The following is a 23,547-nucleotide window of genomic DNA, read 5'->3' as shown; positions in this document are numbered from 1 at the left end:
CAACAGCGACTACCTTCACCAATCCAGGTAGCTTCCAAAGTCGCACCAATAGTTCGAGTGTCATGCTTAAGTCTTAAATCTCAGGTTTCAATTTTCAATCCTCAACTCTTCATCCTTCCACCATTCTCCATCTATTCAGACCTCACGGTCGTCGTCACCACTAGACGGGCCTCAGTGGAAGAAACCTGCGCCAGGTAAGCCCAGCCAGCTATATACATGTGTGCATTTTAGATACCAACCCTGACTCGAGAGCCTCTACTTCCAGCAACTGCCGTCAACACCAGAAATGATGGATCACAGAACGCCAAAAAGAATGAGGGCTGCCAAGAATCTATTCGCCAAGATCCCTGACGAGATCGTCTTGAGAATCCTCCACGCTGTCCCCGACAAGATCTCCATCCTGGTCCTCCGCCAGACCTGCCGTCGGCTGAGAAGGCTGTGCGAAGACCCAACGCTGGAGTACAAACTGCCCATCCTACTGAGCACCGCGCCCTTCATCGCCTCCTTCCACCAGGGCAGCGGATCGCCATTGCAAGACGAAGTCTGCAGACTTGGCCCCGAGGACGATGCTCGCTCGTCCGCCAACTTGGGGGACAAGAAAGCTTGGGAATACTGTCAGCTGCTATGGCGGGACCGGGTCTGTGACGACTGTACAGAGCTGCGCCGGGACCCAGCTGCATACGAACGTGCTTTGCGTCGTGTCTACCAGACCATGCTGTGCAGCGGCTGCAAGGCCTACCACCCGGTATTCTTGTTCTCGCGCGTCGAGCGCCAGAAGGGCCCCAGTCGGCGTGTGTGTATTGGGCGCCAGGGACAAATCCGCCTCTGCCAGCACAAGATGGTCGAGTGGCAGCATCTCGCAGGCTACGGCTCCAGCTCCAACGGCCACACGCCCATCAATAAATACGAATGTGCTCCATGCGGTCGCGCCGGTATCAACACCACTGCTGATGTCAGCCGGTCTATTGCGCCTGATGGTTACCGGCTTGTCCTCCGGAACACGGTGATGTTCAGCAAGAAAACCCCAGTGTACTACAGCAGACAAACCCATGAAGCAACTATTCTGGAGCGCTTACAACCCTTTCGCACATGCGTTCACCTCGGAGGCCGGAAGTCGGCAGCCAAGGCCATCTTACAGCAAAAGCGTCAAGACGGATTTGGGTATTACATGAAGGATTGGGGTGAATGCTATATGCAAAAGTGTGCCTTCTCCATGTGCGCATTCGATAACCCAGCAATCGATTTGCTCACAGCAACAGGCCAGCACATTCTTAGGATCGAGTCTCCCACCGACCCTAACTGGCTCGTTGCCCTCGACCCTGAGTCCTATCTCGACGATGGCGATGAGCTTACGCGCGGACTGATGTGGTGTCGTGACCCGGCCTGCCCCATCATGAAACGGGGACACGCTCTTTACGCCCTCTTTCACCAAGAGAACCTACCGCTCGAGAAGATACCGCTTTCTGTCGCCCCTGAAGAGCCCGACGCCGACAAGCTCCATACCAACAAGTTCGGGAGACGACGATCTAAGCGACTGCGAGACCAGCGACGTTAAGTCCGGTACCCTTTTGGTGGTCGTCCTTCATCTTACCACGTTTGATGGACGTCTACTCATCGACATCTTTAGGGATAGAAGAAGTAATGCCAGAGGAATGAACATGTAGCTAGCTAATGAGACTCTGCGGCAAGGTCCACCGTCGTAACCCCCGGACCTCCAACTCCCCCTTTTCTGCCCTGCGTGAAACATCGACACTCTCACATACCAGGAAGACTCGTAAGCCCTATAAGCAACGGTCAGTTAAGAAGCAAGAACAATGGAGAGAAACGTAGAATCACGATGGACTTACACCCATCAATGTCCTCGGTGACCGTCTTCTCCTTGGCGCACTTGTTCATGGCGGCGGTGGACTGGGTCTTGGCGTGGGCGGTCGGGCAGTTGACGACGCAGGCGGCGTCCATGAGGCGCTGCAGCGCGTCATCCTTCCAGCCGAAGACGTAGTCGGCGTGGTTGCCAAAGCCCGTGCCGTCGCCAAAGGACCAGACGAACGGCTGCGACCCGTCCGCCGGCCAGTCGGCCTTGTTGTTGAACTGCCGCGTGTCCCAGACCACCTCGAAGAGGACTGCGTGCACCTTTAGCTTAGCCACCCATATGTGTACATATAGGGAGGGGTAGGGGTAATAATAGAACAAAGAGAAAAAAAAAAAAAAAGAAAGGGGGGCAGGGAAAAGTCTCACCCTGCGGCATCCGCACCGGATGCGACTCCGGGCACGGCCCGCCGCTCTCAAAGGTGCCGTTGGCCGGGTAGGCCATGTGGGCCATGTGGTCGGGCGAGTCGAGGTTGACGCCGTCCCAGCAGGTCGGGAAGCGGGCGTTGACCATGATGCCGGCGCGGCAGGGGCGCGTCGGGAAGTCGAGCGTCTCGGGCTCGCGCGTGCCCTGGTTGTCCATGCACGTGTACGTCAGCTGCCGGAACTGGGCCATCTCGGCCTTGGTCCGGGCCGCCACGTTGCCGGTGAACATGCGGAAGCCCTGATTCGGGGTTTTCATGTGTGTGTTAGAGTAATGAGAAATAGTGATTGGTAGAAAGGGTAGACAGGGGCTGGAAAGGGGGTGCACAAGACTTACAGGCTTAAAAGCCGTGACCTTGGACTTCTGCTGCTGGTCATACAGGGCGTCCTGCATGTAGTAGACGGTGATGCCGCCCTTGGCGCCCTGGATCTGCGACGACTGGGGCACGCGCTTGTAGGTGCCGTTGCGGGCCTTGAAGTAGAGGACGGCGGTCCAGTAGTTGGAGAAGTCCTCGGCGAAGGAGCACGTCGTGCACGTCGACTCGCCGGGCATGTCCTTGGCGGGGTCCATGGAGGCGTTGAAGGAGTTCTGGTAGACACACACACCACACACCATTGGTCAGACTGTGCGTCTCCCCAGTTGGACTTCTCATCAATGCATTCCCGGGCTGACGGGGAAAAGGGGTAATAGCGTCACTTACTCCGCCGACAATCTGATGGACGTGGGCCGAGGGCACCATGCCTGGGTTCACGAGGGGTCGAGCCGTTCGATCACGAGTTGCGAGCATTGGAAGCGTATGAGCGCGTTGCTCAGGGTGGCCAGAGCCACGACGGAAAATGCCACGAGGGGCTTCATCGTGCTGGCGGGCTCCAGGAACTTCGTCGCAGTGTAATGGATTCCTGTTTTCTAGGGCGTTCTGGTATGAACCACTACCACTACTTTTAAAACGAGAACAATTGTTGGAGGAAGAGAGACCGAAGGATGCTGGTGATGATGCCGCGGGTCCTTTTGAGACTGTCGCTTTGAAGATAGCAGGGAAAGTTGTGGAAATTACGCTTGGTGTAGTTGCGATATTCTCGGGTTTCCATGCGTGCTAGATTGATTCTGCATATTGCCGACACCACCGAACTCCCTCATGCCATCTCGAGATAACGTGGCAGGGAGCCAGTCGCATGAGAGGGCACAACTGCCGAAGGAACCGGGCCTTGGCAAACGAAGGCAGCGTACTATATTTTTGATTAATGATGATCTGGGCAGACATCCTCTTGATATCCTGCTCCGACGACCTTGATAGGGAGTTGCCAGTGGGATGCGGCCTGCCCTCTACCTGGAATGCGCGGCACTCGCTCGATAAGCATCATCTCGGTATTTGATCAGCGTTCTCGGAATGAGTCCCTTGTGGCCACTGTCGGCGTTGCAGATGACACCATGCTTACCAATGCCCGTCGAATATCGTGGGTAAATTCCTCGATAGTGTCCAGATCCATGGCGGATAATATCGTCGCCCCCGCACTTCAGGCGAGGGAAAGAAACCTGGTAATGGGCACCGTAACCTGTGTTAATAAATCTTCCACGGTGATTGCGCTGCGTTTAATTTGGTCATGAGGACGAGGAACGCTGCCAGAGTGCTATCCATCTGGCATATACGAGTCCGCTCGCAAACCCCCGAGTCCCTAGACTGCAACCAAAACCGACAGTCGTAAAGAAAACACATTCGATAGCAGCGACCCGGAGCCCACCCTAGACCACGATGCGCACCTCACTCGCACTCTTCGCCTTACCTTTCTTCTCCACCACCGCCGCTGCCGACCTGCCTTGCGACGTGGAAAGCGACAACTGTCGCGCCGTAATCAACGGGAGCGCTTGTTTCAACAAGTACCTTGCAGGCGGCGGCGGAAACACAAGGCTCGTCCTGAGCTGTCTAACTGGGACAGAAGGCTCTGCGACGCCTCAGCAGAAGGTATGTAGTATACGGTGCCGGCGTCTTCCGTTGACGGCACCTCCCTGGTCTTGAATTAAGTAAGCACTGGCTGATAAGGATCCTACGCGCGTCTTCGTTCCAGATGTGCGCATGCACCGGCTGCGTCGGTCCGGCTTTGCTCACATGGATCTCGAGAAACAATGTCTGCCCGTCATAAACAGATGTGTCTCATGGGATCGAGCAGTTCTGCTCCAGGATACTGCAGGTTGCTGGATGGAGGAGGTCAATATACAATTCATTTGGGCAGTTCAAATAAGGTGAAGTGGCAGGGCCAAGCGGTGGTGCATGTCAAATTATATCACCGACTGGATGATATGGGAATATTCAAAGGGTTGGTTTGTGAAGCTTCGATTGATGCCTAATATATCATCTACCTCATCAGGGGGATGTGATGAATCAGGGGGATGGATCGTTGATGTGTGGGATATGGGTTGGAGGTCTCTTTGGCCTCGTGCTTGTGTGAGAATGGATCGCATGAACCCGCTCAAAGACTATCTAAAGCAGCCGCACTTCCACATCTCTCAATGGTAGATATGGTTCGAGGGCTATGGGGTGACTATGGGGGAAGTGAATGGGGGGTGATGTGCAAGTAATTTGCATCTTCCTGTTTGTCACCGACCTCTTGGTTAATCCCTCTATATCCTTCGCGCCTTCTTCGTGGGAGGATATTCGCGTGCTCCGTTATCGACCTACGAGGACTCGGGAACGGGCTCCTTCTTCTCCTCTGAGCCCTCTCCCTCGGCGGCGGTGAAGAGAGCCTCGTTCGCCTTCTGTGCCTCCAGGAAAGAATCCTTGAACTGGTTGGCATTCTCCGAGTTGGCGAATCGGATGGCAAGGGTGACAGCCTCGGGCTCACCCTCGGAAACATCAGCAGCAGCGTTCCACACCCAGCTGCGGTCGCTGCCAACGTTGGGCGACAGCTTCATGTCCGGGACGACTGGGGGAGGTATTGTTAGCCTTATCTTATCTGGGGTGGAGTGTGGTCTGGCTGGCACATACTGTAGTGGTTGGCGCAGACCTTGAGGGTCTTGTCTCGGCGCATGACCAGTCGGGTCTTGCCGTTCTCCTTGTGCTTGAGCAGACGGACGTCACCAGTGCCACGCTCTTTCCACTCGGTAGTCTCGCGAACAAACTTGAACAGCTTGGCGCGCATCTTGAACATCTGCTCCTCAGACTCCTCGTTGGTCTTGGTCTCGACCTTCTCGGTCAGCTTGACGACGGGCTCGAAGTGAATGTCCTCCGACTCAGGGGCCTCCTCCTATGGTAACAAAAGGTCTAGCGTCAGTACTGTTGTTTGTCCGTACGGTTGGCGTGGCGTGGCGAAAGAAAGTCAAGCGTACCTCATCGTCACCCTTGGCGGCGGCAGCAGCATCGCGCTGGGCCTTTGCGCTTCCCGAGTTGTCGCCACGGTCTTCGTCATCGTCCTTCTTCTCCTTCTTTGCGCCACCGCCGAACATGGAGAAGACGGAGGAGGAGGTGACAGCGGGCTTGGTCTCCTCAGTGGTGGTGGTCTCGGCCGGCTTGGTCTCTTCGACCTTGGGCTCGGTGGCGTCGGTAGAAGACATTTTGGCGGTTTAAAAGAGATATCGACTGGATCACAGATGTGAATGATTAAATTTTTATGATGCCTGTAAGTCGAAATAACGGAAAAGTCAGGTCAAGTCCAACAGTGTAAAAGTTGTTATTGTTATGGGGGGGGTAATGGTGGGGGAGAATGAATGCAGCGGTTGCAGGTTTGGATTTGAAGGCCAGCCCAATCAGTCACCGCCCGCCCGCCACTGGGCTGGGCTCGTGTGGGAAAATGCCCCCCACTTGGGAGCAGTGGCACAGGGAAGGACAGACACAGAGATACCAACCTTTGGCGCCTAGTTTTCTTTTGATTGTGTCTGGTTGATCTCCTTTCGGTCGCAGCCCGCAGCTTGTGAAAATGGACAGAAGGAGGGGAAGGCAGATGAAGGCGACAAGGAGACTGAATGGAGGAGGGGCGCTGTGTAGTGGGGAGAGGGAGAGAGGGAGGGGCGTGGAAGTAGGTAGCAGCTTACCGATTAAAATGGGAGCAGAGCAGTGCAGTGCAGAGCAGCGATGTGGGAGCAATGGGGAGCAAGGTACGTCAACTATGGCACAGCTGGAATGGGCGTGTGTTGTGTCGTATGTATCGATCGAATCGTCGAGAGAATGAATGTCCCCAAAAATTATTTTTTTGTGAGGGAGGAGAAACAAGCAGATTCGACGGCCTTTCCCACGTGAGTCAATTAATCTAAGCGCAAAACGTCCAGTTGCCAGCCTAACCTTAGGATTCCATTCGACTGACTGATTGATCAAACCAAAAATCAAATGGAGGGGTGAAGGTGCTTGGGTGGTGACAGCTGGGTGGGTTCCTGGCAAGCAAAGCTGGGAGGCGACAATTCTAGCCCCTCCTTCACATCGCATCGAAAGTCAACAAAAGCTCGGGTCGGCTTCCTGCAATTTCAACTTGCATAGGTACTTTTGGAAACGTAGACATAGGTATGTAGCCGAATAAACAAATCGCCTACCTACCTGTCTACCTGTCTACCTTCTTTTGCATGTGAGTGTATGTATCTTTCTCACGCCATTAAATCACCGGAGAAAATCAAGTTGCCACTTATCTCGCCGTGCACCAGCATTTGATAGATGCCTAGCTGGATCTACTATATATGTACATAGAATGGGGGATCGGTTTCGTTGACACTGCTAAGCGGCTTCCAGCACCCCTGCTTATCTAAGGCAGCTAAGCCCACTATGCCCCCAGGGGGCGGGACAGAAGACTAGGTACAGTGGTTACCCCTGAAACTGCATACGGGGGAAAGTGCATATGTGGCATATACTATATATATTTTTCGAGCTTAACTCTATTTTAGTGAGCTACTGCATAATATGTAAAGTGTATACGGCTTTTATAAAGATATAGTTTTAAGGGCTCTTATAAAAGTTACTCGAATTTTTATATACCTCGATTTTATTAATAAAATAACGGTGAAACACGGGAATTAATAAAAAATTAATCGATTAATAAAAGCTTATTATTTAATTTTTATAATAATAATATAACGTGGTTTACTATTAAGTCGGTTATATTACTTCGCCGGTTATTAGCTTAATTAATATTTTATATTAAACTTTAATACGTTTTATTTCTATAATTATAATGCTTAATTTTTTATTAGTAAATAAGCTCGAATTAATAATTTAAGCGACGCGAGACCCTATAAAACCTATTAATTAAAGGGCTACTGCGAAGGCTTTCGGCGTCTTATAATCGACGATTAGCGACTGATTAAACGGCCGAATCTCACGACGCGAAATTCGATATTTATAACGAAAATTAACGTTAATTAAAAAAGAAGTATTTCGACATTATATAATTAATTTAAATACTCGAGGAATGTTTTTTAATATTATTAATGTAAAAAATATAATTAATTTCCTTACCGTATTACGCGACGGCGAGCGCGTTAATAAGCATTAAGTTAAGCGCTTTATCGACTATAACCCGGATTTTAAGACTCGAATAAACCGTCGATACGATTATTAAAAGGGCTTTTTTATAAAAATGCGAAAATTATTTCCGCTTAGTTTACGTTAATTACGAGTATAAAAATTAAATACGATAACGTAGTTTACTAGTAAGCGGGATATATTATATACCGAGACACTTTTTCCACTTTTTAACACTTTTATATAAGTTTATTTAATTATAACGCGCTTTATTAATTAAATTTATTCGTTATCCGATTCGCTACTCGATTTTATATCCTTTTTATATATTCGCGCATTATAGCCTGTTTCGCCGCAGATCCCACAGCGCCTGCCGCCCGTCGCGCGCCTTTTCGATAAACTATTATTTTCGCCTTCATTAGTCGTTAGCCGCTTCCCTTTTACTTTTTCGTTCTATAGCCTTCGAGATTCCTTAATTATAAAGGTTTTTTTAAGCTGGACTCGCGATTTTTTAACTCTTCGGCGTTTCGAAAAGGCTAAATTAACCTTTTATAATATGCGTATTTAATCCTTTATAAAAGTTATTTTATATACGATTATATATATACTTTTCGTTATTTAGTCCACCGTTTTTAAAATTAACGTTAAAGAGTTTCCTTAATAGGTAAATATTTTTTTAATAAAAAAAGTGTTTAGTTATTTATTAAAGGTTAAACGGCGTCTAAGGGTTATAGGTGCTAGCCGTTCCCGAACGCGACGAGCTAAGTGTAGGTGTTCGGAGACGTATATTTAGCTTATTAATTACCTCGTTAAGGTTATAAAGTATTAAATTAAATACGTTAAATTTAAATTTAATGTTAATTTTCGTAAAAATAGTAAAATACGCGGCCTTAAACGCGATAAAAAACTCGAGCTTCGTAATATAATTAATTAAGGTTTTAATAAATAGCTCGATTTTCTTCGAATACGCGCGCTTTAAAAGCGAATAAAGTGCTATATTTAATAGTTAAAATAAATAAAAAAAAAGTAAAGAGGTATACTAAGCGTAATAATGCCGTTGTTTTTATGGTATACCTCGAATTCGGCCGAAATATAACTCTCGTGGCCGTCGAGGATTAAAAAACGATATAAACCTTTCGTTCGCGATTTAATATATTTATTAAAATGTTTAATTTAGTTTAGGCTTATTTTATTATTTATTTAATTATTCGAAGTCGGTTTAATTACTTAATTACTCGGTAAATCGTATTCGGTAACTTAATTCGTTAAGTAATATTAGCTTTAAATAATTAAGAACGGCGGGATATACTAGCCTTACGAATTAATATATTTAATTGCCGTTAATTATTCCCGATTATTAAGCTGGACCGATTTCGCCTTCCCATGTCGATCGGCGCGTATTATAACGAAGGTTAACCCGATTATATTTATTATAAAGCCGGTTTTATCGAAATTATATATATCCTTATTAACGATGCCGTATTTAGCTTTAATATTCGCGATTAGCTTAAACTAGCCGGAAATAACGTTTAAATTTTCGTAAAGAGCCCTTTAATAATCATATCGACGATTTATTCTAATCTTAAAGTCTAGGTTACGGTTAATAAATCGCTTAACCCAGTGCTTACCGACGCGTTCGCCGCCGCGCGACGCGGTGAAAAAAATTAGCTATATTTTCCACACTAGCTATATTAAGAGGCATCCCTCGGGTATTTAAATTAATTATATAATTACGAAACACCTTTTTTTTAATCGGATTTAATTTTTTGTTAAAAGTGTCCGATTTCGCGTTATAAAAATCGGCCGTGGAGTTAGTAATTTAAAGAAGTTCGTGGAATATTAAAAGCTTTCGTAGTAGCTTTTTAATTAATATACTTTACGGGGTTTCGCGTCGTTTAAATCGTTAAATCGATCCGTTTTTTTAATAAAAGATTAAGTATTATAATTATAAAATTAAAACGTATTAAAGTTTAAAAAATATAGTCGGTCGAAAAAGTGTCCCGGTATATAATATATCCCGTTTACTAATAAACTACGTTATACTTATTTTTAATTAATAAGCGATTTTACGTCGATAATAAGGTATAAAAAGAAATCTCGGCTATAAAAAATAATAATCGGGAAATAAAAGCCGCCGATTATAAAAGAATAATATTAAGCGGGATAAAATAAGTTTTTATATTATATAACGAATAATTAAAATATTTATAAGTATATTATATTAATAATAAGCGCGAAAAGAGTTTATATTAAAGCGTTATTTAATAACGGAACGTAAAGAAACTATATTTTATTAAAAATCGTTAATAGCTTAAAATTAAGGTAATAATAAAAAAACGCCCTATACTAATTTAAAACCGTCGATAAAAAACTTATAACGTATAATAACGAAGAGATACGAAAGGAAGTCGCGAACCTTTTTATTATTATTAAACGACGATATAAACGAATTACGTATAATATTACGAAAGTATTAAGATATAATATAATATTAGGGATATTTTAATTACGGGTAAATAATTTTAAAGTTAATTAAAAGACTAGCCGTTTTTAATAGGATATATTATTTAAGTAAGTTAATAATACTTAAATTTTATATTATAATTAAAGAGTTAAAATTAAACGTTATTATATAAGTATTAAATAATTATAAGGAATTTAACGATTTATTTAATAAAGAATTAAAAATAGGGTTATTAAAGTATATATAATAAGATTACGAAATACTTTTTAAAGAAGGGAAAGAACTTTATTTTATATCGATATATCGATTAACGTGGTTTACCACTACGCGACGCATATCACTTGGCGACGCACTTAAATTTAATTCTAATATAATTAAACTTTAACGCGTAATACCTCCACAACTATAATGCCTAATTAATCCTAAAAAGATCGAATAGTTTTAACAATTTAAGCGACACGAAACGGAGCGAATTAAATAAGCCAAAAAGCAGCAGTAAAAGCTTACAATATACCCGAATCAACTTTACGCCATCGAATCTACGGCCGAACTTCAGAACGCGAAATCCGACCGAAACGACGTAAACTAGATCCAACTAAAGAGGAGGTACTTCGCAAGCATATAATTAATCTGGATATTCGAGGGATGCCTCCCGATCTCGCTGGTGTAAAAAATATGGCCAATTTTCTCACCGCGTCGCGCGGCGGCGACCGCGTCGGCAAACACTAGGTCAGGCGCTTTATCGACCGCAACCCGGACCTAAAGACTAAAATGAATCGTCGATACGATTACTAAAGGGCTCTTTTACGAAAATTTTAAAGTTATTTCCGGCTGGTTTACGCTAATCGCGAATATAAAAGCGAAATACGGGATCGTCGACGAAAATATTTAAAATTTCGACGAGACCGGCTTCATGATAGGTATAATCGGGTTAACACTCGTCGTAACACGCGCCGAGCGGCGTAAAAAAGCGAAGTCGGTCCAGCCTGGTAATCGAGAATGGGCAACGGCGATTAAATGCATTAATTCGCAGGGCTGGTGCATTCCGCCGTTCTTAATCGTTCAAAGCTAATATCACCTCGCGAACTGGTCCCGCGAAACCGATTTACCGGGCGACTGGGTGATCAAACCGATTTCCAATAGCTGGACCAATAACGAGACAGGCTTAGACTGGATCAAGCACTTCGATAAACATATCAAAGCGTAGACGAAAGGTTCCCACCGCCTCCTAATTATCGACAGCCACGAAAGCCATATTTCGGCCGAATTCGAAACATACTGCCAGGATAATAATATTATTACACTCGGTATGCCTCCTCATTTATTTTACCTGCTCCAGCTACTCGATATAGCACTTTATTCGGCTTTAAAGCGTGCTTATTTAAAGGAAATCGAGTTATTTATTAAGGCCTCGATAAACCACATTACGAAGCTCGAGTTTTTTATTACCTTTAAAGCCGCGCATTTCGCTATTTTTACGGAAAATAATATTAAATCCGGATTTAACGCTTCTAGTTTAATCCCTTATAATCCCGACGAGGTAATTAATAAGCTGAATATACGTCTCCGGACGCCTACACTTAACCTATCCCGTCCGGGGACGGCTAATACCTACGACCCTTAGACACCGTTTAACCCTTAATAAATAATTAAACACTCTACTTATATTAAAAAAAGGTGTTTACCCATCAAGGAAGCTCTCCGACGCCGATTTTAAATGCGGTAGACCAGATAACGAAGGGTATAACCAAAATGGCCCATGAAATAACCCTTATGCGCGATAGGATACATATATTAAAAGAGGCTAATTTAGCACTTTCTAAGCGCCGAAAAACTAAAAAATCGCGAATCCAGCTTAAAAAAGCCCTTACTATTAAGGAATCTTAGCAGCTATAAGACGAGAAAGCAAAAAGAAGCGTTCAACGCCCGATAAAGGTAAAAATAGGGGTTCGTCGAAACGGAGGGCGACCGGTAAAAAACGCTGTGATATTTACGGCGAGACAGGTCACAATACGCGAACATGCGAAAAGGATATAAAATTAAACGAGGAATCGGATAGCGAGTAGTTTTAATTAATTTTAAGCGTTATGGCTAAATTAATTAATATAAAAGGGTCGAAAAGTGGAAAAGGTACGTCGCCAAGTAATATGCGTCGCGTAGTGGTAAACCACGTTAAATTAAAAGTACGAATAAGCTTTAAAAGGCTATATCGAAAAAAACTTCGTTAAAAGATATATACGACTATTTACGTTATTAGTAAAATACTTTATATTTTTTATATTAAAAAATATAAGGACGGAAAACTTAAATAGCGAATATATATCGATTATTATAAGTTTAACGATATTATTATTAAAAACTAATACCTTTTATTTTTAATTAGGGATTTATAAAATATGCTATATCGAGTTAAGATTTTTACGGTTTTAAATTTATTAAATATTTACGGGCTTATTAAAATTAAAAAGGGGGAAAATAAAAGACTACGTTTCGAATTAAATACGGGTATTTTAAATACCTTATTATGTTTTTTTAGCTTAATTAACACTTTAATTAGTTTTTAAAATATAATTAATTACGTATTATAAAAGTATATTAATAAGTTCGTTATTATTTATTTCGACGATATTTTTATTTATTTAAAAAACGAGGAATAGTATAAAGAGTAACGTGGTTTACCACTACGCGACGTATATCACTTAGCGACGCACCTAAATTTAATTTTAATATAATTAAACTTTAACGCGTAATACCTCTATAATTATAATGCCTAATTAATTTTAAAAAGATCGGATAGTTTTAATAATTTAAGCGATACGAAACGGACCGAATTAAATAAGCTAAAGAGTAGTAATAAAAGCTTATAATATACCCGAATTAATTTTACGCTATTAAATCTACGGCCGAACTTTAAAACGCGAAATCCGACCGAAATAATATAAATTAAATTTAATTAAAAAAGAGGTACTTTATAAATATATAATTAATTTAAATATTCGAGAAATGCTTCCTAATTTCGTTAGTGTAAAAAATATAGCTAATTTTTTTACCGCGTCGCGCGGCGGCGACCGCGTCGGTAAGCACTAAGTTAAACGCTTTATCGACTGTAACCCGGACTTAAAGATTAAAATAAATCGTCGGTATAATTATTAAAAGGCTTTTTACGAAAATTTTAAAGTTATTTCCGGCTAATTTACGCTAATCGCGAATATAAAGGCGAAATACGGGATCGTTAACGAAAATATCTAAAATTTTAACGAGACCGGCTTTATAATAAATATAATCGGGTTAATACTTATTATAATACGCGCCGAGCGGCGTAAAAAAGCGAAGTCGGTTTAGTTTAATAATTAAGAATAAGTAACGGCGATTAAATATATTAATTCGTAGGGCTAGTGTATTCCGCCGTTCTTAATCGTTTAAAGCTAATATTACCTCGCGAACTAGTCCCGCGAAACCGATTTACCGGGCGACTAAGTAATTAAGCCGACTTTTAATAATTAAACTAATAACGAGATAAGCTTAAACTAAATTAAGTATTTCGATAAATATATTAAAACGTAAACGAAAGGTTCCCACCGCCTTTTAATTATCGATAACTACGAAAGCTATATTTTAGCCGAATTCGAGGTATACTACTAAAATAATAATATTATTATACTCGATATGCCTCCTTATTTATTTTACCTGCTTTAGCCACTCGATGTAGTATTTTATTCGGCTTTAAAGCGTGCTTATTTAAAGGAAATCGAATTATTTATTAAGGCCTCGATAAACCACATTACGAAGCTCGAGTTTTTTATCGCCTTTAAGGCCGCGCATTTCGCTGTTTTTACGGAAAATAACATTAAATTTAAATTTAACGCTTTTAATTTAATCCCTTATAATCTCGACAAAGTGATTAATAAATTAAATATACGTCTCTAGACGCCTATACTTAACCTATCCCGTTTAAGAACGGCTAATACTTACGACCTTTAAACGTCGTTTAATTTTTAATAAATAATTAAATACTCTACTTATATTAAAAAAAAGGTGTTTACTTATTAAAAAAGCTTTCCGATACCGATTTTAAATGCGATAAATTAAATAGTAAAGGGTATAATTAAAATAGTTTATAAAATAACCTTTATACGCGATCGAATATATATATTAAAAGAGGCTAATTTAATACTTTCGAAACGCCGGAGAGCTAAAAAATCACGTGTCCAGCTTAAAAAAGCCCTTATTATATAAGAATCATAAAAGCTATAAGACGAAAAGGTAAAAAAAAGCGTCGAGCGACTAATAAAAAGTAAAACAGGGGGTTCCGTTAAAACGGAGGGCGACCGGTAAAAAACGCTGCGGTGTTTACGGCGAGATAGGTTATAATACGCGAATATATAAAAAGGACGTAGAATTAAATAGCGATTTCGATAGCGAATAATTTTAATTAATTTAAAACGTTATAATTAAATTAACTTATATAAAAGTGATAAAGTATAAAAAAAGTAACCCGCTTAATAATATAATTCGCTTAATAATAAACCACGTTATATACTTTATTATAACGTAGTTTACTATTAAGTGGTTCGTATTATTAAGTGGTTTACCCTTATTATTTTTTAACCCTTATTAAACTTTAACGCGTAATAACTTTATAATTATAATGCTTAATTTAATTTAAAAAGACCGGATCGGTTTAATTATTTAAGCGATACGAAAGCCCTTAAATTTATTAAATAAAAGAGATATTATAAAAGTATACAACGTTCTTAAAACTACTTTACGTTACCGAATCCACGGCCGAACCTTATAACGTAATATTTAATACTTACGGTATAAATTAAATACGAATAAAAAAAAAGTGCTTCGTAAACATATAATTAATTTAAATACCCGCGGGATATTTCCTAAAATCGCTAGTGTAAAAAATATAGCCAATTTCTTTACCGCGTTGCGCGGCGGCGAACGCGTCGGCAAGCACTAGGTTAGGCGATTTATTAACCGTAACCTAGACTTTAAGACTAGAATAAATCGTTAATACGATTACTAGAGGGCCTTTTACGAAAATTCGAACGTTATTTCCGGCTAGTTTAAGCTAGTCGCGAATATAAAGGTTAAATACGGCATTTTAAACGAAGATATATAGAATTTTAACGAGACCGGCTTTATAATAAATATAATCGAGTTAACCCTCGTCGTAATACGCGCCGATTAGCGTAAAAAAGCGAAGTCGGTTTAATTTAATAATTAGGAATAATTAACGGCGATTAAATATATTAATTTATAAAGTTAATATATTCCGCTTTTTTTAATCGTTTAAGGTTAATATTACCTCGCGAACTAATCGCGCGAAAATAGCTTACTAAGCGATTAAGTAATTAAACCGACTTTTAATAAATAAACCGATAATAAGATAAGCTTAAATTAAATTAAACACTTCGATAAATATATTAGATCGTAAACGAAAAGTCGCTACCGCCTCCTAATTCTCGACGGCCACGAAAGCTATATTTCGGCCGAATTTAAAATATACTGCCAGGATAACGACATTATTACTATTAATATGCCTCCCTATTTATCGCACCTGTTTTAACCTCTCGATATAGCATTTTATTCGCCTTTAAAGCGTGCTTATTCGAAAGAAATCGAGCTATTTATTAAGGCCTCGATAAATTATATTATAAAGCTCGAGTTTTTTATCGCGTTTAAAGCTATATATTTCGCTATTTTTATAAAAGTTAATATTAAATTTAAATTTAACGTATCCGGCTTAATACCTTATAACCCGAACGAGGTAATTAATAAATTAAATATACGTCTTCGAACGCCTACACTTAGCTTATCCCGTTCGAGGACGGCTAATACTTATAACTTTTAAACGCTATTTAACCCTTAATAAATAACTAAGTATTTTATTTATATTAAAAAAAGAGTATTTATTTATTAAAAAAGCTCTCCGACGCTAATTTTAAATACGGTAAATTAAATAGCGAAAAATATAATTAAAATAGTTTATAAAATAACCCTTATATATAATCGGATACGTATTTTAAAAAAGGCTAATTTAGCCCTTTCGAAACGCCGGAAAACTAAAAAGTCGCGAGTCCAGCTTGAAAAAGCCCGTATAATTAAGGAATCTCGAAGGCTACAAGACGAAAAGGTAAAAAAAAACGTCTAGCGACCGACGAAGGCGAAAATAATAATTTATTAAAGCGGCGCGCGACAGGCGGCAGGCGCTGTAGCATTTACGGCTAAATAGGTTATAATGCGCGAATATATAAAAAAAATATAGAATTAAATAGCGATTTAAATAACGAATAGTTTTAATTAATTTAAAATATCGTGGTTAAAATAACTTTTATAAAAATATCGAAAAGTAATAAAAGTAGACCACTTAATAATACGGGCCACTTAATAGTAAACCACGTTATTTTTAATAATATTTTTACATTAATATAATAATCTCCACAATAAATTACGTGCGAGCCGTAAAGTGCATATATTAAAAATAATACATACGAAAACCGAGCCTAAGTCTCATACAGTTTCAGGGGTAACCACTGTACATGTATTTATTCGTCTCTGGACCCTACACTACCGCCATAACGATCCTGCATGGCCAATCACAACAAGCCCTTGTACGTACCTACGATAACCATATACGAATATATTTCATCTCGTCATGCACATCGAACAGACTTTCGCGTTGCCCGGTATATAAACACATAACCAAATAACACTTCTGTATTTTGCCATGTCACTTATCAATACACGCACGTAGCCGATCTGATTCACTGCCGGCTGGAAACTTCTACTTAGATGCAAAGGAAGTAGAGGGGTAATGTAAAGTGCAATTCCGTTCATCAGCCATCCAGTACAACTAAACTCCTCGACCAAACTCCGATATGTGTGGCTGGAGAAACAAGAGCAACCACCACTACCAGGTCTGGCTGCATGAGGTCCCTTCTGTTCGTAAACCCCTGGTCTCTTGCTCGGCACAGAGGCGCATTCACGCTCCCATCAGCTGACACGTCGCCCGAGCAGGGACTCAACACCTAGCAAAGCAATACAATCATGAAACCCAACGCCTTCCTGATGTCCACCCTGGCAACACCCCTGTGGTATAGTGCTTAACAAGTACGATCAACCCTAAAGACCTCGCTCGCCAAGCTCCCAGAATGAGCGTCTGCCTTCCTTGGACCCCTTCTTCTGGTTCTTCTTCTGTCTCGTCCGGATCTCCTCTACCGTCTTCTCAGCTCGGACTCGGCGTGCCTCGATGGCCTTGTCAACATTCTTATGGTAGTACGACTGGGCCGCAGTCTTGTACTCTTGGTGCTCCTCGACCTTGCCTTGCACACTTAGCCACCATAGCTTTGTGTTGAGTTGCGCGTGCAAAAGGCCCAATTTCAACTCATCTCGCAGGTCGTGGGCTTGCCGGACGACCTCCGTCTCTACCTGGAAGAGTCGCTCCGAGACTTTATCCTTCGCGAGAGCCTGCTTGGCCTGCTGTATGACCTTGGCAGAGATTCGTGCAGGAGCGCCGATCACCGCCAGTCCAGCATCTCTAAGCCCGTGCAGTACAAGATCTGAGTCCGACACTGCCATGTCAGATGCATGCTTAGATACCGAGTCGAATACTGGCATGCACGCTTCTTCGACCCATGCCGTTGTATCGTTGACTGTATCCACCACCTTCTGAGCAAACCCCTGACAAGTTGTTTACCGGCGTCAAATGCATCGCCAAGAAGGTTGCTTCCGAAGTTGACTTGGAAGGTTTCATTGATTTTGGGTTTCCTGGTAGTCGCAATCGAAACGTCAAGAACACCATAAGCTTCTTCTTGTGGCACTTGCAGGATGTACCCATCGTCAACTACGGATAGACTTGTTGATTCCGGATCAAGGTCGTGGGATCCACGACTCACAGCTACGAGCACTGTCTGTTTGGCAGGCCAGCTGGACATAACATGCTGTGGGACCTTGATCAGGATGGTGTCACGACTGTGGATCTCAGCCGAGCAGAGAGCTACGGCTGACCCGGAATCTTCAATGGCATCACTCTCTCTGGTGAAAGGCACTGGTACAATGCTTCCGAGGGAGTTGGTTGTTTGCAACGCATTCAAGGTATTGGCTGGCGTCGAAGCTGGGGCGACAGTGGGTGCAGGGACGGCGGGTTCCTCCATCTTCGGTCGGAGGGATGAGACAGATGCCGCTGGAACTGTTGATATCACGCTCGTTCGACTCTGACTTGGTTTGATCACGCTGATGACTGGGATGACAGCAGAGGCAATCAGGACGATGAGTAGGTGGGTCAGTATCTGGCGCGTGGTCGTTCTGTGGAAGGCCTCCATTGCTACTTTGGACCAACGGTTGAGGATTTTCTTCAACTCGGTCAAGCAGCCTACTGCTGTGGTATAGACTGGGCGATCTGAGCCAGCCTTGTGGGGTTGCTCCTTACATATATCAGCAGCGCTGGTGGCCTTTTCCTCGTTCCTCACTTTTCGCGTGGGCGCTTCGAGGGGCTCGTCGCCCGAAACAGAAGAGCTTCGGGATTTCTGCAAGTCGGTTGACGTGAAGAGCTCGGTGGGGTGCTCTAGGCTTTGGTCGGCCATATTCACCATATCATCGACATGGCTATCGACGAGGGTAAGTCCTTCGCTGTCATGGCTTGAGTGGCCGTGGTATTCCTCTTCATCATCTTCGGAAGAGTCCGAGTCTACCTCGTTCGTTTCGGCGTCGGTGCCCGTCGTGTCGGTCATATCGGCAAGACTTTGAACGTCTTCGGGAATCTCGAGTACTCGGGAATCGTAGTGGTCCTCGGAGGAACTCGACTGGATCTCGCCGTCATTGCCGATGACCTCGAAACCGAGATCCGAGATGCTGGAATCCAGCGGCGCCTCATCTTGGTGGCTGCGGTTACGCATGATGTCGGGAGAGCTTGATGAAACCCAGTTCGTTAGCTGCCTATTGCCAATAGGACGTGGGAATCGCAGCGTGGGCACCGAGCTGGAGATAGCGTGCTCCGAAGGTGTGCGAGGCGAAGAAGGCGACGGCAGTGTGCGATCGTCAATCGTGTCGATAGCAGATCGAAGCGTCTTGTTTGACTTTCGACGTCGAACAGTTGCTGGCGTATCGGATTGGTAACCAGACTGCTCCGGCTGTTCCATTCCGCGGTGACGACAGTTGAGTGCCTTGCTGGCTCACGTCATACCTCGTGCGATCGGCCCTTTTCAGGAGACATGTAAGGAAGGAAGGAAAGAATAGAGTCAAGGATAATGACAGGTGTAGGAGAGGCAGGAAGGCTGAGGACGACGACTGACGACGGCCTATGCAATGCGGGGGCTATAGGGTGGGAAGGTGTAAGTGTAGGATGGGTGAGATGCGTGGTGGGACGTATTGATGTTGAGCAGATTGACTGACAGCCCATTCATGTAGGTAGATGTCCGGTCAACGGCAGGTGCGGAATGGCAGGAATTGAGGAAGAGGAGCTTATGGAGCTCGATGCCCAGGGCAATGAGAAATGAAGGCAGAATGGTTACCTACTTTGGTGGTAAGGGTCTGGTCTGATCTGTGATCTGTGAGGACCTAGTATTCTTGGACCGATCTCGTTTAACCTGAAAAGCGCCCAGCCCAGGTGTTTTAGTCAGGCAGCTAGGTTAAACCTGAGGAGGGACAATACGCCGCAGTGGACGGTCGTGGTCAATCGATATCGGAAGGCGAGTAAAGCAGGCAAGTGTGGACTTGCCAAAACCCGGATGACGGAGGACAAAGTTGTTGTTTCCTTGCATGTATTGGTAGGGTATGTAGGCAAGCAGGTATCACCGGCTGCTTGTTCTTGGTGTTGTTCTTCCCTCAAGGCTCAGCCCAGTCATTGATAGGTGTGTCTGGTTTGACGGGATAAGAAGGCGGTTGTCATTTCATGCAGCGGGAAAGGGAAGACTTTGCTCCTCAAGGTTTCGTTGACTTTGTGTCGAGCCAGGTGAATATGGTGTCTGCCTGGTCGTCCGGTTCGTTTGTTCGTCGACCGAGTAAAGGACGGAGTGGTGGTTAATGTGGTGGTACTTTATTTGATGAATGGAAGTTAGGTTGCCAGTTGCCTTACACCCTCAGCCAAGACCCCGCAGTGGGTTGAGGTGAGTGAGTTGCAGGGGGTGGATTGCCCTGTGGGTGGATACTGGGGTAATACTGCCGCTGTAAGTGACTGAGTGGCCTCAAGATCAATCAATCAATTGATGGGATGGATCTTCAAGCAACATACATGTCTATCTCCTGCCACGCTCGTATTGATTCTGGTTCAAAAGCAATACCTAATGGACAAGGCTAAATAAAGGTCGCTTCTGCTCATTTGTAGTAGAACAATAGTTTACAGTCTGCACAAAACCCCCATCCTCCCTCCATTTGGCCGTGAGCAGTTTTGTTGAACATTAGGGACCTAGTCTCCGGCAGGTGGCAACTACTGCAGGTGACTTCTACCCGCTCCAGGCTGTTTGATAAGAACCACCTTTGCCCGCTCAGCGCCTACCTACTTAAAGTAGGTGCCTACATAATGTCATCCCATCCAAGGCAAGTACCTAAGCAAAGTCCGACAGCCTTTGCCGGCGCCCAGTGGTGCCCGATAGGTAATCTTCATTGCCACAGATGCAAAATCATCAAGACCTTGTGTAGAATACATTATTAGGTAATTGCTAATTCACCGGCCAGAGTTTGAGGTATCTGGTCAGGTCGCAAAGCGCCTGGTGTAAGTCAGTCAGTCCAATACCTACCTACCTTAGGTACTCAAGGCGGTGACGTGGTGCAAGTGGGGGCTGCGACATCGTCAACCCCCAGCGCAGCGCTATCACTATCAGCACCTCCTTATCAAGAGGGGTTCGCAGGCCTTCTGCCTCCTTTAGCGCTCCAAGCAACAGGCACGCGGCACACCTCGTGAGCACGGGTTGCGGGGTTATTGTCAATACCCAATGCCAGGCCAAGCTTGGGTGGGCTTTCACAGGTTCAACTCTGGATGCGGTTTGATAGATGGGATTTGTTTATCTGACTAGGTACCTATTCTCTTACCACATGCCGATGACTAAGTACATACTCAAGTATGGTATATATGGCGCATATGCCCGTATATCGGGCTACCTCCAACCTGGTTTCTTTTAGCCACCACCTCAAGACCAAGGCCGACACGTCGTCTACTGGTGTTTAAAACTGAATCAAATCAATGGCGGTCACCAGTTGGCGTAATATGGTAGTTGTCTGCTTGAGTTTCACAACTCGCTCACGTGGGTAGCTCGCCAAGTACGGAAAAGGATGTTAGGCTCGGCTTGTCAGCCCAATATGAGCTCACTCGTTTCATGTCCACGTCAATATACCAGTATACCGAATACCCCGAACATTGCGCCCCACGCGTACCATGACGGGGGATATCTAGGGCCCTGGTAATTTTCGACCTCTTGGTCCTTTCTCCGACTCGGATACCGGTACAGTTACCTCTCTGCGTAACTTGTGGCGAGTGGCGCTACCTACCTATCTCGTATCACATTCGACTGAAACATGTCGTGTCAGCAAAAGTCCAACTAGGCCGAGTTCACGAAACAGCGTGCCCATTGCAGAGTTCATCTAATCAATATTTTTTCTCCGTCTCATTATATACTGTACATGCTCATGTGACATACGTAGTCCAACGTTCCTCTATGTCTTCGACAAGAAGACGACATCCAGCAGTGTTCCAGGACGTATATCTATATAAAGTCAAGCCGTTAAATCATTGGCCCTCCCACCAAGTTCGCATGATGCCGCAAACGCCAAAACTCCCGTCAGGAACTGATTCCTACCAACGTAACTTCATTCTAGACCAGAATCAACAGTCTTCCTTGGACTATATCCAACTCAACAAAGACAGCAACTGCCGTGTGTGCGACGTGAGAACCGCTGGATCCCAGAGCAGTATAGGCTGGGCTGATGCAGTAGTCCCATAGAAGCCGAAGGCAGCAACAGTTGCCCAGCTGCCTCTGTAGGTGCTGACCTTTCGAATCAAAGGGTATCAGAAAATTGCAAATTGCAACATTGCCTCCATCGTGACAGGCAGGCAAAACAAAAGGAGACTCGTAAATAACAGCACAGGCCGCGAGTGCTCAATATAAGTCCCAGACATGGGCAAATCAACGCGCCATAGCTGTCCTCAGAAACACACAAGGCGTCGGGACCATTACAGAACGTCATGCTTCTGCAACACCTTCTTGAGGGCGTCGCTGTCGAACTCTTCGTCTTCTGGAATCATCTCGATAAGCCCGGTGAGGTTGGCAAAGAGGTCGCCTTGGTTGCGGTAGGCAAGTATGGCCGGCACGGCAGCATTGTCGAACTCGATGTCCTCGTAATGAATCTTGACGAAGTGTACGTAAGGATGTGCGGTGACTAAGGGTCGCAAGGCTTGTTGGATCAGACCAGATACCTGGCACTGTAGAAGTAATTGTTAGTAAGCGTGTGCGACAAGACGGGGGACCGGTTCACCCCGTAGAATGCTTGCGGCTTACCTCGTGATCATAAACGAAGACGACGACGATGGCGTCCCTCGCGACCTTCTCAATGGCGTCCAGGTAGCCCAGGGCATCGACTGTATCAAGACGGCCGAACATGCGCAGGCTCGGGCTCGTCTTCCGGTTGGCTCGGGCCTTGCCCTGCGCCTCCGATTCGAGCTCCTTCCGCCGCGACTCTCGCCACTGCTGCAGGAAGGCTTCCTCGTCCTCGTCGACATCCTCCTCGCTGTTCTCTGCGCTCCGGTTGTCCTTGCTTCGAACCAGGTCCCCCATGCCCATGACAGAGCGTCGGGCGGCGCGAACCCGGTTGCGCCACTTGCTCTGGCGAGCCTCTTCGTAGGCCCTGGCATCGGCGATGACGCCCTTGACCCCCGTGGCTCGACCCGAGTCGAAGGCGGCGGGGGAGTTTGTAGTCACCGCCCTCGACGGGGGTCCTCATGTTTGGCATGCGCATGGCGGCGTCTATTTGTTCGTTGCGGAAGCGATCTTCTTCGTCTTCTTCGCTGTCGTCTGCCTCTCGGCGTGCCTCTTCTCTGTCTTCAGGATGGATGCGTGGGCTGTTACTGCCGGAGTTCTTGTTCAAGAGGTCCTGAAATTCTTCCTGGGCTGGAGTTGGATTGGGATTGCTAGTAGCGGAGGAAGACATGGTGTCGCGGGAGGTGGGATGCCGGGTAGTATTAAGTAGCTAGCAGGCGGCAGAGCAAGTAACTCGGTACCGTGGACCGAGATTTCAATGGCGGTTGATATAATACGAGTGTACCAGACCAGGATGACAAACGTCGCGTGGCCTGAAGATGGGGGTGTGGGAAGGGGCTTCAAGGGTGAAAGATGGCTGATTTGCCAGTGTTCCAAA

General features: G+C 44.5%; 6 protein-coding genes across 6 annotated transcripts; 1 reads left to right on the top strand and 5 right to left on the bottom strand.

Annotated features, from left to right (window-relative positions):
• Window positions 1-313: 313 nt before the first annotated feature.
• On the top strand, window positions 314-1,555 carry PG997_012584 (uncharacterized protein; the record flags this gene model as incomplete). Its single annotated transcript, XM_066816898.1, has 1 exon — window positions 314-1,555. The coding sequence occupies one exon, from the start codon at window positions 314-316 to the stop codon at window positions 1,553-1,555; it is 1,242 nt and encodes a 413-aa protein (XP_066662590.1).
• A 239-nt stretch (window positions 1,556-1,794) lies between these two features.
• Window positions 1,795-3,029, bottom strand: PG997_012583 (uncharacterized protein; the record flags this gene model as incomplete). The annotated part of the gene is made up of 3 exons (XM_066816897.1): window positions 1,795-2,120; window positions 2,236-2,878; window positions 2,991-3,029. 3 exons carry the CDS (start codon window positions 3,027-3,029, stop codon window positions 1,795-1,797), a joined length of 1,008 nt encoding a protein of 335 aa, XP_066662589.1.
• An 8-nt stretch (window positions 3,030-3,037) lies between these two features.
• On the bottom strand, window positions 3,038-3,378 carry PG997_012582 (uncharacterized protein; the record flags this gene model as incomplete). Its single annotated transcript, XM_066816896.1, has 2 exons — window positions 3,038-3,189; window positions 3,345-3,378. The coding sequence occupies 2 exons, from the start codon at window positions 3,376-3,378 to the stop codon at window positions 3,038-3,040; spliced, it is 186 nt and encodes a 61-aa protein (XP_066662588.1).
• A 1,582-nt stretch (window positions 3,379-4,960) lies between these two features.
• Window positions 4,961-5,836, bottom strand: PG997_012581 (ran-specific GTPase-activating protein 1; the record flags this gene model as incomplete). The annotated part of the gene is made up of 3 exons (XM_066816895.1): window positions 4,961-5,208; window positions 5,271-5,529; window positions 5,612-5,836. The coding sequence occupies 3 exons, from the start codon at window positions 5,834-5,836 to the stop codon at window positions 4,961-4,963; spliced, it is 732 nt and encodes a 243-aa protein (XP_066662587.1).
• Window positions 5,837-17,325: 11,489 nt separating this feature from the next.
• On the bottom strand, window positions 17,326-19,600 carry PG997_012580 (uncharacterized protein; the record flags this gene model as incomplete). The annotated part of the gene is made up of 3 exons (XM_066816894.1): window positions 17,326-17,740; window positions 17,803-19,331; window positions 19,385-19,600. 3 exons carry the CDS (start codon window positions 19,598-19,600, stop codon window positions 17,326-17,328), a joined length of 2,160 nt encoding a protein of 719 aa, XP_066662586.1.
• A 2,766-nt stretch (window positions 19,601-22,366) lies between these two features.
• Window positions 22,367-23,340, bottom strand: PG997_012579 (BDM1; the record flags this gene model as incomplete). Its single annotated transcript, XM_066816893.1, has 3 exons — window positions 22,367-22,615; window positions 22,692-23,071; window positions 23,112-23,340. 3 exons carry the CDS (start codon window positions 23,338-23,340, stop codon window positions 22,367-22,369), a joined length of 858 nt encoding a protein of 285 aa, XP_066662585.1.
• Window positions 23,341-23,547: the final 207 nt, after the last annotated feature.

This window comes from Apiospora hydei, assembly GCF_038363865.1.
Source record: "Apiospora hydei strain CBS 114990 chromosome Unknown utg000009l_segment0_segment0, whole genome shotgun sequence".
Classification (NCBI taxonomy): Eukaryota; Fungi; Ascomycota; class Sordariomycetes; order Amphisphaeriales; family Apiosporaceae; genus Apiospora; species Apiospora hydei.
Note: the sequence above shows the minus strand (reverse complement) of the source record. Positions and strands in the feature narration are given on the sequence as shown.